General features: G+C 47.5%; 1 protein-coding gene across 1 annotated transcript; it reads right to left on the bottom strand.

The window, feature by feature from the left end:
• Positions 1 to 1,789: 1,789 nt before the first annotated feature.
• LOC123766938 (trophinin-like) lies at positions 1,790 to 2,641 on the bottom strand. The gene has a single exon (XM_045756428.1). It carries the CDS (start codon positions 2,639 to 2,641, stop codon positions 1,790 to 1,792), a length of 852 nt encoding a protein of 283 aa, XP_045612384.1.
• Positions 2,642 to 15,000: the final 12,359 nt, after the last annotated feature.

Raw genomic sequence — 15,000 nt, 5'->3', positions numbered from 1 at the left:
GAATTTGTGGAGCGTCCCAGGTGACCCGGACCGGAGCGGCATGGGGGAGACTCAGCCAAACGGAATGATCAGGTTGTTAAGACATGTGCTCCGGCATGAAGAGCCATGATTATATGTAGGTGTGGTAGCTTTTTTTTTTAAGGGGTATTCCTGCGCGGGCCCTAAGCCTCTGGCTGGCCCACTGGGCGGGCCCTAAGCCTCTGGCTGGCCCACTGGGCGGGCCCTAAGCCTCTGGCTGGCCCACTGTGCGGGCCCTAAGCCTCTGGCTGGCCCACTAAGTGTTGCTTGTTTCTGGTTTACTTGGGCGGAGTGTGACAGAAACAAGCAACACTGCGAGTCAAGTAAGTGCAGGTGTGGTAGTGACCTTTTGTGTCCGGTGTCCGAGTTCGCTGTTGTGGTAGTGTGACGCACTCTCCTGGGTGTGGTAGTGGGCTGGTAGTGTGGACGTACCCTCCTGGGTGTGGTAGTGTGACGCACTCTCCTGGGTGTGGTAGTGAGGACGTACTCTCCTGGGTGTGGTAGTGTGACGCACTCTCCTGGGTGTGGTAGAGGGCTGGTAGTGTGGACGTACTCTCCTGGGTGTGGTAGTGTGACGCACTCTCCTGGGTGTGGTAGTGGGCTGGTAGTGTGACGTACTCTCCTGGGTGTGGTAGTGGGCTGGTAGTGTGACGCACCATCCTGGGTGTGGTAGTGGGCTGGTAGTGTGACGCACCATCCAGGGTGTGGTAGAGGACTGGTAGTGTGACGCACCATCCTGGGTGTGGTAGAGGACTGGTAGTGTGACGCACCATCCTGGGTGTGGTAGTGGGCTGGTAGTGTGACGCACCATCCTGGGTGTGGTAGTGGGCTGGTAGTGTGACGCACCATCCTGGGTGTGGTAGTGGACTGGTAGTGTGACGCACCATCCAGGGTGTGGTAGTGGGCTGGTAGTGTGACACACCATCCTGGGTGTGGTAGTGGGCTGGTAGTGTGACGCACCATCCAGGGTGTGGTAGTGGGCTGGTAGTGTGACACACCATCCTGGGTGTGGTAGTGGGCTGGTAGTGTGACGCACCATCCTGGGTGTGGTAGTGGGCTGGTAGTGTGACGCACCATCCAGGGTGTGGTAGTGGGCTGGTAGTGTGACACACCATCCTGGGTGTGGTAGTGGGCTGGTAGTGTGACGCACCATCCTGGGTGTGGTTGTGGGCTGGTAGTGTGACGCACCATCCTGGGTGTGGTAGTGGACTGGTAGTGTGACGCACCATCCAGGGTGTGGTAGTGGGCTGGTAGTGTGACGCACCATCCTGGGTGTGGTAGTGGGCTGGTAGTGTGACGCACCATCCTGGGTGTGGTAGAGGGCTGGTAGTGTGACGCACCATCCTGGGTGTGGTAGAGGGCTGGTAGTGTGACGCACCATCCTGGGTGTGGTAGAGGACTGGTAGTGTGACGCACCATCCTGGGTGTGGTAGAGGACTGGTAGTGTGACGCACCATCCAGGGTGTGGTAGAGGGCTGGTAGTGTGACGCACCATCCAGGGTGTGGTAGAGGGCTGGTAGTGTGACACTCCCCAACCGTCTCTACTTCAAGTTTCACAGGAAATCACTTGCTTTTTGTCGTCTATATTTGAATATAATTTTGTCATATCTCATTTCAACAATTATATTTCAACTCCCTGATCCAACATTATGATATACAAACACCATCTTGAACTTCACTCACCAGTAAGAATGTAACACGCGACGACTCTAGTTCCTGCTCTCACAAGACGCTACACAGCCTCGCCACAGAGCACATTGCCAGATTCCGGCTATATTCGAGCTATCCGCGCTCTCTTCCCGCGTTCGAGCTCTTTGCCCCTCCTCCGGCGTCGCCCGAACTCTGCTCTTGGCTCCAGGCGTCGCCCGAACTCTGCTCTTGGCTCCAGGCGTCGCCCGAACTCTGCTCTTGGCTCCAGGCGTCGCCCGAACTCTGCTCTTGGTTCCAGGCGTCGCCCGAACTCTGCTCTCGGCTCCAGGCATCGCGCGAACTCTGCTCTTGGCTCCAGGCGTCGCCCGAACTCTGCTCTTGGCTCCAGGCATCGCCCGAACTCTGCTCTTGGTTCCAGGCGTCGCCCGAACTCTGCTCTTGGTTCCAGGCGTCGCCCGAACTCTGCTCTTGGCTCCAGGCGTCGCCCGAACTCTGCTGTTGGCTCCAGGCGTCGCCCGAATTCTGCTCTTGGCTCCAGGCGTCGCCAGAACTCTGCTGTTGGCTCCAGGCGTCGCCCGAATTCTGCTCTTGGCTCCAGGCGTCGCCAGAACTCTGCTCTTGGCTCCAGGCGTCGCCCGAACTCTGCTGTTGGCTCCAGGCGTCGCCCGAACTCTGCTCTAGGCTCCAGGCGTCGCCCGAACTCTGCTCTTGGTTCCAGGCGTCGCCCGAACTCTGCTGTTGGCTCCAGGCGTCGCCCGAATTCTGCTCTTGGCTCCAGGCGTCGCCAGAACTCTGCTGTTGGCTCCAGGCGTCGCCCGAATTCTGCTCTTGGCTCCAGGCGTCGCCAGAACTCTGCTGTTGGCTCCAGGCGTCGCCCGAATTCTGCTCTTGGCTCCAGGCGTCGCCAGAACTCTGCTGTTGGCTCCAGGCGTCGCCCGAACTCTACTCTCAGCTCCAGGCATCGCGCGAACATCCTCGTCTCAGCCAACACGTTATAAGTATTTCCAACATGTGAACCAAAAGCTATACTCACGGGCCACTATACTCTTGAGTCTTCTCATCTGTAATGTCTTGTCTTGTACAGGTTACAGGCGTCTGGCTCAGGTGGGGGGAGGGGGGGGGGTGATGCGAACGAGGGGCTCCTTGAGACGTAGGTGAGGCAGGTCAAGTAACACTCAAGGTCCCTCACTCATGTCTCAAGTGTTAGCTTGGAACTGACTCACGAATTAGTGTCTATGATGCTGTTTGTTCCTCTCACCTGTGTCTCTGTTCTCACTCAGCGATGACCTTTATTCCCAATCTGTGCTTACCTCTTCCCAATCAGTGCTTACCTCTTCCCAATCATTGTTTACCTCTTCCCAATCATTGTTTACCTCTTCCCAATCAGTGTTTACCTCTTCCCAATCAGTGCCTACCTCTTCCAAATCAGTGTTTACCTCTTCCCAATCAGTGCTTACCTCTTCCCAATCAGTGCTTACATCTTACCAATCAGTGTTTACCTCTACCAATCAGTGCTTACCTCTTCCCAATCATTGTTTACCACTTCCCAATCAGTGCTTACCTCTTACCAATCAGTGCTTACCTCTTACCAATCAGTGCCTACCTCTTCCCAATCTGTACTTACTTCTATTCCCAATCGCTTACCTTCATTACCAATAATTATAAACATTTCGAAGTGGAGCCCATTATTTAATTAATTAGTTATTTATTGACTTATATTGAAGACTGTACAGAGGGTGTGTGAGGGAACATAACACAGGTGTCCTTACAGGCTCAGGAATCTGTACACCTGTTGATTGACAGTTGAGAGGCGGGACCAAAGAGCCAGAGTTCAACCCCCGCAAGCACAACTAGATGAGTACAACTAGATGAGTCTGGCACACCCACTAACTCCCATAGTGTGTCAGGCAGGGCCTTAATCTAACAAAGTTTATTAACATGTTCATTATAGCAAAATTTCAGTTTAACATAATAACTTTATATATATATATATATATATATATATATATATATATATATATATATATATATATATATATATATATATATATATATAGTTATATATGAAGATATATGTCTCAAGTACTAACATTGGGAGAGTGGGTAACACAAGATATAGTGTGAGTTTGAAGCACAAGGTAGGAAATTATGATGAAATTAGGTACTTTTGATTTTACTTCTGAATAAGGAGTAGGTTGGGCAATGTTTTAATTCACTAGGGAGTGAGTTCCATAGACCGGGTCCTTTTCTCTGCTTGGAGTGTTTACACAGATTTAGTTTGACTCTGGGGATATCAAGGATGTATTTACTTCTGGTGTGGTGGTCGTGGATTACATCTATTAAGGGAAAATTATCTGCTAGATTAAGGACCTGCCCGAAACGCTGCGCGTACTAGTGGCTTTACAAGAATGTAAATACTGTACTATCCAATGTATTCTCACAAACCCAATGTACCTTCTTGTATATATATAAATAAATAAATAAATAAATAAAAAGGGAGAGTTTCAGATCAGGATTAGCATTTAGCAACAAGCATTTATACATGTAAATAGCACAAGATAAAGTGTGGTGTGAGTGTATGTTTAGCATGTTTAGGGCTTAAAACAGAGGGGGCTGTGTGATGTCTCTAGGCACACCCAGAAGGGTAGAAATAGCCTAAGCTACTCTATCCCTTTGAGATGTATTTCTTGCTTATCTCAATAAACATACTTGAACTTGAACTTCTAGGCACAGTTTGTTATAGTTCCTGATAGTAGATTTTTGCAGGGTGATGATAGACTTGAGGTAATTGGCACTGACTGAACCCCATGCACAGATGCCGTATGTAAGATAGGGATATATTAGTGAGTAGTATGATAGGAGAGCAGAAGTGGGGAACATAATATACCATTTTAGAGAGTATACCGGCAGTCTCTGATACTTTTTTGGCTATGTGTTGTATATTGGAGGTAAAGTATAAGATATGTTCAGATTTATATTTACTTTCCCCTTATTAACCCCGACCATCCATCTGACCACTGTAAGTATATCCACCGGTACACACCACCCCTTATTAACCCCGACCATCCATCTGACCACTGTAAGTATATCCACCCATACACACCACCTTTCATAATAATACAAATCCTTATAATGTTTGTCGCAAGAAACAAAAACAAAAGAAAACCCCTTTAAACGGACAAAAAACAAAAGAAAAACCCTTTAAACGGACAAAAAACAAAAGAAAACCCCTTTAAACGGACAAAAAACAAAAGAAAACCCCTTTAAACGGACAAAAAACAAAAGAAAACCCCTTTAAACGGACAAAAAACAAAAGAAAACTCCTTTAAACGGACAAAAAACAAAAGAAAACCCCTTTAAACGGACAAAAAACAAAAGAAAACCCCTTTAAACGGACAAAAAACAAAAGAAAACCCCTTTAAACGGACAAAAAACAAAAGAAAACCCCTTTAAACGGACAAAAAACAAAAACAAAAGAAAACCCCTTTAAACGGACAAAAAAAAAAACTTTAAACGGACAAAAAAAAAACCCTTTAAACGGACAAAAAAAAACCCTTTAAACGGACAAAAACAAAAGAAAACCCCTTTAAACGGACAAAGAACAAAACCCCTTTCAAGGGGCTGGTGGAGGAATGTCTGGCGTTGGGAAGACAACATTTACGGCGACTTCTCACTGGATGAAAAATGTAAAAACGTTAGAGAGATTATCAGGGCGTAGAGCTGGCCCTTATCTCCAGCCTCCTCACTCTTTGACCGTGGTAACGCATTTTAAGTCCAGATTACCACACTCCAAGTGAACGTTGGAGATGCTATCACATCCTGTCACTGGCTATTGAGGCCTCTCCCTGTCCAATAGTAGCGGTAGAAGCAGCCGTAGCAGTAGCGGCAGTAGCAGTAGCAGCAGCAGTAGTAGCAGTAGCAGCAGTAGTAGCAGTAGCAGCAGCAGCAGTAGCAGCAGCAGCAGTAGCAGCAGTAACAGCAGCAGCAGCAGCAGCAGCAGTAGCAGCAGTAGCAGCAGCAGCAGCAGCAGTAGCAGCAACAGCCGTAGCAACAGCAGCAGTAGCAGCAGTAGCAGTAGCAGCAGCAGCAGTAGTAGCAGTAGCAGCAGCAGCAGTAGCAGTAGCAGCAGCAGCAGCAGCAGTAGCAGCAACAGCAGTAGCAACAGCAGCAGGAGCAGCAGTAGCAGTAGCAGCAGCAGTAGCAGTAGCAGCAGTAGCAGTAGCAGCAGCAGCAGCAGTAGCAGTAGTAGCAGCAGCAGTAGCAGCAGCAGTAGCAGCAGCAGTAGCAGCAGCAGTAGCAGCAGCAGCAGTAGCAGTAGCAGCAGGAGCAGTAGCAGTAGCAGCAGGAGTAGTAGCAGTAGCAGCAAAAAACAGCGATTGCCGTCAATTAAGTTTCTAACATAATTAAAAAAAAACTCAAGATCAGTAAAAGGTTCTGTTACGAACCCGGATCCAGCGTCCGAGCACGGAGCAGTGACGACCGCGCCATCTGTGGGTCAGCTCCCGAAACCCCCTCCAAACGGACGACGACACCTGGTGAGGACGACGTGTACTGGCTACGAGGGCCAGTTTCCAGTCCCGTTCAGCGCTCAACACAGCCACTGCTGACCTCTGGTGAGGTGGTGCTCAGACAACAGCGCCATCTATGGAGTGGATATGTCGGGCGTTTGTGTCTGAGCCTGTAAGTGAGGTGTTTTAGTGTCCCTGTTATTGATGACGTGTCTGCTTACAGAGTCGACCTGGGACTGCTGTGATGGAAGTTGAGTGAGTCTACCCAAGGCAGCCGTCCCCATACCTTGTGCTTTGCTGTAGCAGCTGTGAAGTCGTCCCCCGGAAGAACACTGTGGTGTTACCCTGCCAGTGGAGTGGCAGTAGAAGGATTACCCGGGACCGACTGCTGGAGACGATTATCCACTGGGGTATTGAGGACAGGAGAGTGATTTGTGGTATCACACGAGGCTCCTGACTAAGGCGTTACCCTAGTATCGCTCGTGGAGTGGCCTGACCAGCGTTGCTGGTCCGGAACCTGCCAGCAGACCTGCTGGACTTGTGGTTGACGGCCTCCACGGCGGTGCCCCCAGTGGACCTGTGTTTTGGCTGACCTGTGGCCAGGGTAGACTCAGCTTCTCAAATTATTCATTGTGAGGCCACGAAAGCACCGAGGACTTAGCACCGAGAGCTTGGATCCAGAGTCTTCAGGAGAAGACGATTGTGTACAGTGTTAATACCCTTCCCCCTGTGTAATCTTATATTATTTATTTGGTGATGGTTTAATAATTATAATCTTAAGTTTTTGCCTTTATTTCCCTTCCCCTTTAAGTTACTTGCGTCACGGATCACATCCCTTGAAAGCCACTACTGGCTTGGGATCGGATACAACTTCCTCTAACAACATCAGAGTAAGAACCCCGTTGCGTCCCGAGAGGGCCGTAACAGGTTCGAAACCTAACATGTCAAAAATTTGCTGAACTGTGTAATTACTATATGAGTACTGGAACACTTGATGATATATTGGACTTGTACCCAAGATTGACCATGTAATGTATCAATTATACAATGTGTGTATATGATGTAACTATATAACCTGAGCTTGTAAAAGCACCTTCAGCACCTTCAGTGATTAAGTGCTTAATTGCACACTAGTTTCTCTATCAGCTATGACAGCTCAGCCCTGTCAGAGTAAAAGAGACAAATGTATGTGAATGCATGTGTGTATGTATATTTATGTGTATAAAGTATATATGGAAGCTGATCAGAATTACATTTCACCTTTGTAAATGCACATTAATGACACTATGTAAAAGACACTTCGAACACTTTATGTAGGGCATACGTAAATCTGTGTATCTATGTATTTACGTATGTAGGTTAGCTTAGCATTTTAAAAGCACCGAATCACCTTCTGTGGTTGATTGTTCACTAAACCCTTGAACTATATGTTTAACACTTCTCTAACCCTGTCCATGGAGGGCAGAAGAAAATGTATATATGTTGGTTAGCATTGTAAATGTGTGGCCACGCCTGTGGTAGAAAAAAAAAGGCTCTTCGGAGGTCGGGTGCGTACCCAAGATACAGCACGCATATTCCCTCTGAACTGCGACACTGAGGCGCTGGAACAGGAAACTGGCCGCTCGTGAGTCTTTAGTTTTCCCAATGAGGTCCTCGCCCACCTCCTTTAAGAACTTAAGTGCACATTTACCCCCAGGCGCCCAGAGTCTCAGAGCCTATCGGCACGAACCTGTAACAACGTTCTAGGTCTCTGTACTTGTTGATTTTCTGTGTCTCCCTGAAGGTGGCCGCCCCGCCTCCCTCAGCTGTGCTGTAACGTAGATAGGTATCAGCCAATGTAGACGCACACGTGTAATCCCATACGACCTGTTTACCTTCCCTCCATGGCTGCAGGGTGACTCCATCTGGGCGTTTTTGGCTGTTGTTAGGTCTGCACAACTGAGGTTCCCTTTATGCTGGACACCCACCTGTAGCCAAACTTCTCTTTATATATATATATGTCGTACCTAGTAGCCAGAACGCACTTCTCAGCCTACTATGCAAGGCCCGATTTGCCTAATAAGCCAAGTTTTCATGAATTAATATATTTTCTCTAATTTTTTGCTTATGAAATGATAAAGCTACCCGTTTCATAATGTATGAGGTCCATTTTTTTCTATTGGAGTTAAAATTAACAAAGATATATGACCGAACCTAACCAACCCTACCTAACCTAACCTAACCTATCTTTATAGGTTAGGTTCGGCTAGGTAGCCGAAAAAGGTAGGTTAGGTTAGGTTAGGTAGGTTAGGTAGTCGAAAAAACAATTAATTCATGAAAACTAGGCTTATTAGGCAAATCGGGCCTTGCAAAGTAGGCTGAGAAGTGCGTTCTGGCTACTAGGTACGATATATATATATATATATATATATATATATATATATATATATATATATATATATATATATATATATAAATATATATATATATATATATATAATATATATATATATATATATAATATATATATATATATATATGTATATATTTGCAACTGACGATCACAAAACACTGGTCATTGGTATGCGGAAATCCACAGATAAATGGTAAAGGGAATGTTGAACGTTCCGGCTGGCCTGAGCCTGGTGTCAAGAATGTGTTTTTTACTATCTAAAGTTAATTTCTTTATCGTTCTATATGTGTGCCTCAAGATTACATCCATACATAATGTTTTCCTAGTGTACATGTCCCCGTGGTGACGCTATCCTAGTGTACGTGCTCCCGTGGTGACGCTATCCTACTGTACGTGCCCCGTGGTGACGCTATCCTAGTGTCCGTGCCCCCGTGGTGATGCTATCCTAGTGTACGTGCCCCCGTGGTGATGCTATCCTAGTGTACGTGCCCCCGTGGTGACGCTATCCTAGTGTACGTGCCCCCGTGGTGACGCTATCCTAGTGTACGTGCCCCCGTGGTGACGCTATCCTAGTGTACGTGCCCCCGTGGTGACGCTATCCTAGTGTACGTGCCCCCGTGGTGACGCTATCCTAGTGTACGTGCCCCCGTGGTGACGCTATCCTAGTGTACGTGCCCCCGTGGTGACGCTATCCTAGTGTACGTGCCCCCGTGGTGACGCTATCCTAGTGTACGTGCCCCCGTGGTGACGCTATCCTAGTGTACGTGCCCCCGTGGTGACGCTATCCTAGTGTACGTGCCCCCGTGGTGACGCTATCCTAGTGTACGTGCCCCCGTGGTGACGCTATCCTAGTGTACGTGCCCCGTGGTGACGCTATCCTAGTGTACGTGCCCCCGTGGTGACTGCACGGCCCTCTGAAGTCTGCTTCCATGCTTCTCTGAACTGTCGTATCATCATAGAACTCTTGAACAGGTAAACCTCTCTCCTGAAGGTTGTGGGGCGGGGGTCCAAGAGCTGAAGCACGCGGTGATGTGACTCGTACCTGTGGGAGACTGGGAGAGGGGGGGGGGCAGGGGGAGGGTACGGACTTAAAATAAAATCGTTGGTAATTTTTGTAATATTGTTAAGTGGGTTAGAGAACAGTCGTGAGTGTTGGTGGTGGTGACGGATTAGTGTGAGGGAGCTCTCTGACACCCTCACTGTCTGCCCCCACCACTACCACCATCACTACCACCATCACCACCACCATCACCACTACCACTACCACCATCACCACCACCATCACCACCACCACTACCACCATCACCACCACCACCATCACCACTACCACTACCACCATCACCACCACCATCACCACCATCACCACCATCACTACGACCATCACCACCATCACCATCATTACTGCTATTCCATGTTCCAAGAGAGAAGCAGGTACACTCATCAGCAATTCCCTAACTTATACAACAATTCCTTCTAATCCATTTATTAATATGAGTGTATTCATCCTAATAAATAAGATGAATGTATCTAATATCTAATCAAATATCTAACCTTTCATGACTGCGTTTAAATAAATCGAAATCGAATGTAACCTCTCCAAAGATAGCCTAACATTACTACCCATTGTGGGTACATGCTTGGTTCAGTTAGGTTAGGTTAAGTTAGGTTAAGTTAGGTTAGGTTAGGTCAGATTAGGGTAGGTTAAGTTAGGGTATGCAAGCTTCAATTAGCATAGGGTAGGTTGGGTTAAGCTAGTTCTAGTTCACTTACTTAACCTAATGTAAATCTAACTTAACATGATTTAACATAATTGAACTCTCCTTGTTCGTAAATCTAACCTATTTTTGGCTTGGTTACAATCGATTTCTATTTATTAACACAGGTATGCTAGAATAGGTTAGGGTGAATTTGTTAGACAAGCTAAGTTTGGTTAGGCTAGGCTAACTTAAGCTTCAGTTAGCTTAGGCTAGTCAAGACTTCGTTAGCTTAGCTTAGATTAAGCTAGTCAAGACTTCGTTAGCTTAGCTTAGCTTAGGCTAGTCAAGACTCCGTTAACTTAGCTTAGCTTAGGCTAGTCAAGACTCCGTTAACTTAGCTTAGCTTAGGCTAGTCAAGACTCCGTTAACTTAGCTTAGCTTAGGCTAGTCAAGACTTCGTTAACTTAGCTTAAGCTAGTCAAGATTTCGTTAAATCAGCTAACGAAATATACACATTGGAATCTGGGACTAGGTTGTCAGAAAAAAACTGACGTCGCTATGAAGGCATTTCGTGTGACTTTTCCTTAGTGATGGGACGGCAGATATTAATGTGACGAAAATAGCAGAGGTTGCCAATGACTTTTTCCTTCCTCTTGTGACTAGTCTTTTTTTACTTTATTTTATTTATTTTATAAATAATATACAATATAAAGATCATATTTACATCGATTTACATGGAGGGAAAATGCTACATTTCACTTTGTTTTGTGCTACTCCTTCATTCCTACACAGGGAGGGAGGGAGGGAGGGAGACATTCCTACACAGGGAGGGAGGGAGGGAGAGACATTCCTACACAGGGAGGGAGGGAGGGAGACATTCCTACATAGGGAGGGAGGGAGACATTCCTACACAGGGAGGGAGGGAGACATTCCTACACAGGGAGGGAGGGAGGGAGAGACATTCCTACGTAGGGAGGGAGGGAGAGACATTCCTACATAGGAAGGGTGGGAAGGTGCAGCACCAGGCAAGGAGGGAGCTTGATCAGATCCACCACTGATATATCGGAGATATTGTTGGAGTAGACAAGAGACAGGAGTGAACAGGTTTATCTTGCTGTAAGTTACTGGCAGAGTGGCAGAGAGACAGAGTAAGTTACTGACAGAGTGGCAGAGAGACAGAGTAAGTTACTGGCAGAGTGGCAGAGAGACAGAGTAAGTTACTGGCAGAGTGTCAGAGAGACATTCTTCTTCTGCCCGAAACGCTGCGCGTACTAGTGGCTTTACAAGATTGTAAATCCCATGCTATGTATTCTCACATACCCAATGTACCTTCTTGTATACAAATAAATAAATAAATAAATAAATAAATAAATAAGTAAATCTATCCTCCAAGACCAGCCAACGTGATGGTTGTGGAACAAGTTACATAACATCTATCTTTGTGCTTAAGCGCTACCGTTATAGTTAAGCGCTTAACCAAGAGCTCGGTAACATCTACCATACATGAGTGAGAGAGAGAGACAGAGAGAGACAGAGACAGAGACAGAGACAGAGACAGAGAGAGAGAGAGAGAGAGAGAGAGAGAGAGAGAGAGAGAGAGAGAGAGAGAGAGAGAGAGAGAGAGAGAGAGAGACACACACACACACACACACACACACACACACACACACACACACACACACACACACACACACACACACACACACACACACAAGGGGTGGGGTCGGTAACGGTGGTGGCCGGGGCCGGGGTATACGCAGTAAGCGGGGAAATAACAGGAACCCGCGGAGACGAGAGGAAGTGAAGCAACAAAGGTCAGTCAGTGGGAGACTTGGACGTGTGGGTGCCCAACACCGCCACCTTCCCTCAGTTACAGCCCCGCTCCTGTGCCGGGTAAGTCCACTACGGGCTCACCATAGCCCGTGCTACTTGCCACTGTGTGTTCCGAGTAGCTGAATCTAATGTAACAACAAGTTGTCGTGCGCTGGAGGCGTGCAGGGGTAAAGGAGACCCGCAGTACGGCGTTGCAACCCGTTCTCGCACTTTCGTATAGTCAATATTGACTTATTAAATACGTGCATATGTGACATACTAAACATACTAGTTTACCTTGAAAAGCTTCATAGAAAACACCGACCTTACCTAACCTTCTTAGTATGTTAAGATAAGCATCTTATTGCTTCGTAATTACAATTATTACTTAACCAAGACCTCACATACACCTTCAAGACCCTTAGCATGGAGGCATTAAGAAACACCGCCTTGGTCTGACTGCTCCGCCACCTACGTGAGACCAGTCAGAGCCTGCAGCCCCGTTGTGAAGCCCCACCTAAACCCACAGAAAAGGAAGCTTCAAAATGTACAATGGTGTAGAAGCTGAGGCTTGTCCCAGAATGATGTAGGATGGGTTACTGAGAAGCCCACCAGGCCGGCGACACGCCTGACCTACAGTATTGCCAGGGTTACGGTAATCTCTTGCTTAGACAAGGAGATCCTGCCTCTTCCTTTGACGCCTGTTCAACAACATATCTGCATACTCAAGTATAAGAAATCAACAACAACAATACGTACTGAGCAGTCTGTGTCTAGACAAGACACCACCCGCCGCCCTCCACCCTCGAGCACCCGAGACACCTGTCTGGGGCCACTCCACTCGCTGGTCGACCAGCTGAACCGCTTGTTTAAGACTGCCGGCGATAGTTACCTGCACGTCAGCGCCATCTACACTAGGCCTGGCCGCATATATAACCAGCTCACCACCGGCCACCCACCACGGGAGACATCTCCCGTCACGCAGGGTGCAGTCGCACCTCCACAGATCTCCAGTATCAGCTAATGATACTGGTAATGGCTCAAAAGGGCCACCACTTACGGGCTATTCATGCCCGTGCCGCCTTTTGGGTGGCTTAATGTTCATCAATCATCGGCCAGACCGGACACACAGCACCGTTCCTGTGCCAGGTAAGTTACGGGCTCACCATAGCCTGTGCTACTTGCCCCGCTCCTGTGCTAGGTAAGTTACGGGCTCACCATAGCCTGTGCTACTTGCCCCGCTCCTGTGCCAGGTAAGTTACGGGCTCACCATAGCCTGTGCTACTTGCCCCGCTCCTGTGCTAGGTAAGTTACGGGCTCACCATAACCCGTGCTACTTGGAACTTGTTCCGAGTAGCTGAATCTATAACAACAAGGGCCAGACCTGGGAATACCGTCGGTGCTCTGACAGCCGTAACATCTACTGTCACCTTCCCAGGGACCAGTAGACGCGTCCAGCTACTGTGCTTGGCACCTCTCTTCCGCCATTAACGTAACTCTCACATGTTTATATTTCTGTTGCATTTTATATTGTGGTAATGCCAAGTAGAATATGGGAATTGTTTGATTTGTTGTTAAAGTCATTTTTGTTATATTATTAAATATTTAAAGTTTTTCATTCTTTGGACTTAACCCGCAGCTCTCACACCGTAGAGGTCAGAAGCAGTCTTATTTACTTTACTGTTTTTGTTATTTAATGTGACTGGCATTTGACCAGCCAGAATAGTCACTGCTCTATTCTCTCACTTTTACGTCACACAGAAAGTGTTTTGTGTATTAGACGAACGTCGACTGGATAATCGGGGCTTAACAGCTAAATTTCATACACGCGTGCGTGTGGACAGCGCTCTGGGGTCGTAGTCCAAAGGGCCCGGGTTCGATTCTCGGTCGAGGCAAACTCAAATAGGCAGAGTTTCCAGAAAGCCTTTGACACAGTACCACATAAGAGACTAGTGCACAAACTGGAGATGCAGGCAGGAGTGAAAGGGAAGGTACTCCACTGGATAAGGGAGTACCTAAGCAACAGAAGACAGCGAGTCACTGTGAGGGGTGAGGTCTCGGAGTGGCGAGGCGTCACCAGTGGAGTTCCGCAGGGGTCAGTCCTTGGACCTATACTGTTTCTGATATATGTAAAAGATCTCCCAGAGGAAATAGACTCGTTTCTCTCAATGTTTGCTGATGATGCGAAAATTATGAGGAGGATTAAGACAGGGGAAGATAATAGAGGCTACGATATGACCTAAACAAACTGAATGAATGGTCAAATAAATGGCTACTAAAGTTCAACCCAAGTAAATGTAAGGTAATGAAACTAGGCGGTGGAAACAGGAGGCCAGATACTGGATACCGAATGGGAGATGAAGTCCTTCACGAAACAGAGAGAAAGCTCTAGGAGTTGATGTCACACCAAACCTGTCTCCTGAAGCTCACATCAAAAGAATGACATCGACGGCGTATGCGAGGCTGGCTAACATCAGAACAGCCTTCAGGAACCTGTGTAAGGAATCATTCAGAACCTTGTATACCACATATGTAAGACCAATCCTGGCGTATGCGGCCCCAGCATGGAGCCCGTACCTTGTCAAGCACAAGACGAAGCTGGAAAAAGTTCAGAGGTATGCCACTAGACTAGTCCCGGAGCTAAGAGGCATGAGTTACGAGGAAAGGCTGCGGGAACTGTATCCGACGTCGCTGGAAGACAGAGGAGCCCAGGGGAGACATGATCACCACAGAAAATTCTGAGGAGAATTGACAGGGTAGACATGGATGGATTATTTAACACGGGTGGTACGCGTACAAGGGGACACAGGTGGAAGCTGAGTACCCAAATGAGCCACAGAGACATTAGGAAGAACTTGTTCAGTGTCAGAGTAGTTAACAGATGGAATGCACTAGGAAGTGATGTGGTGGAGGCTGACTCCAT

This window comes from Procambarus clarkii, chromosome 60, assembly GCF_040958095.1.
Source record: "Procambarus clarkii isolate CNS0578487 chromosome 60, FALCON_Pclarkii_2.0, whole genome shotgun sequence".
NCBI classification, from domain to species: domain Eukaryota; kingdom Metazoa; phylum Arthropoda; class Malacostraca; order Decapoda; family Cambaridae; genus Procambarus; species Procambarus clarkii.
This window is presented reverse-complemented; position numbering and strand designations above follow the sequence as displayed.

Coding starts and splice junctions, on each gene's coding strand:
- LOC123766938 (XM_045756428.1), bottom strand. CDS start 2,641: ATGTTCGCGCGATGCCTGGAGCTGAGAGTAGAGTTCGGGCGACGCCTG.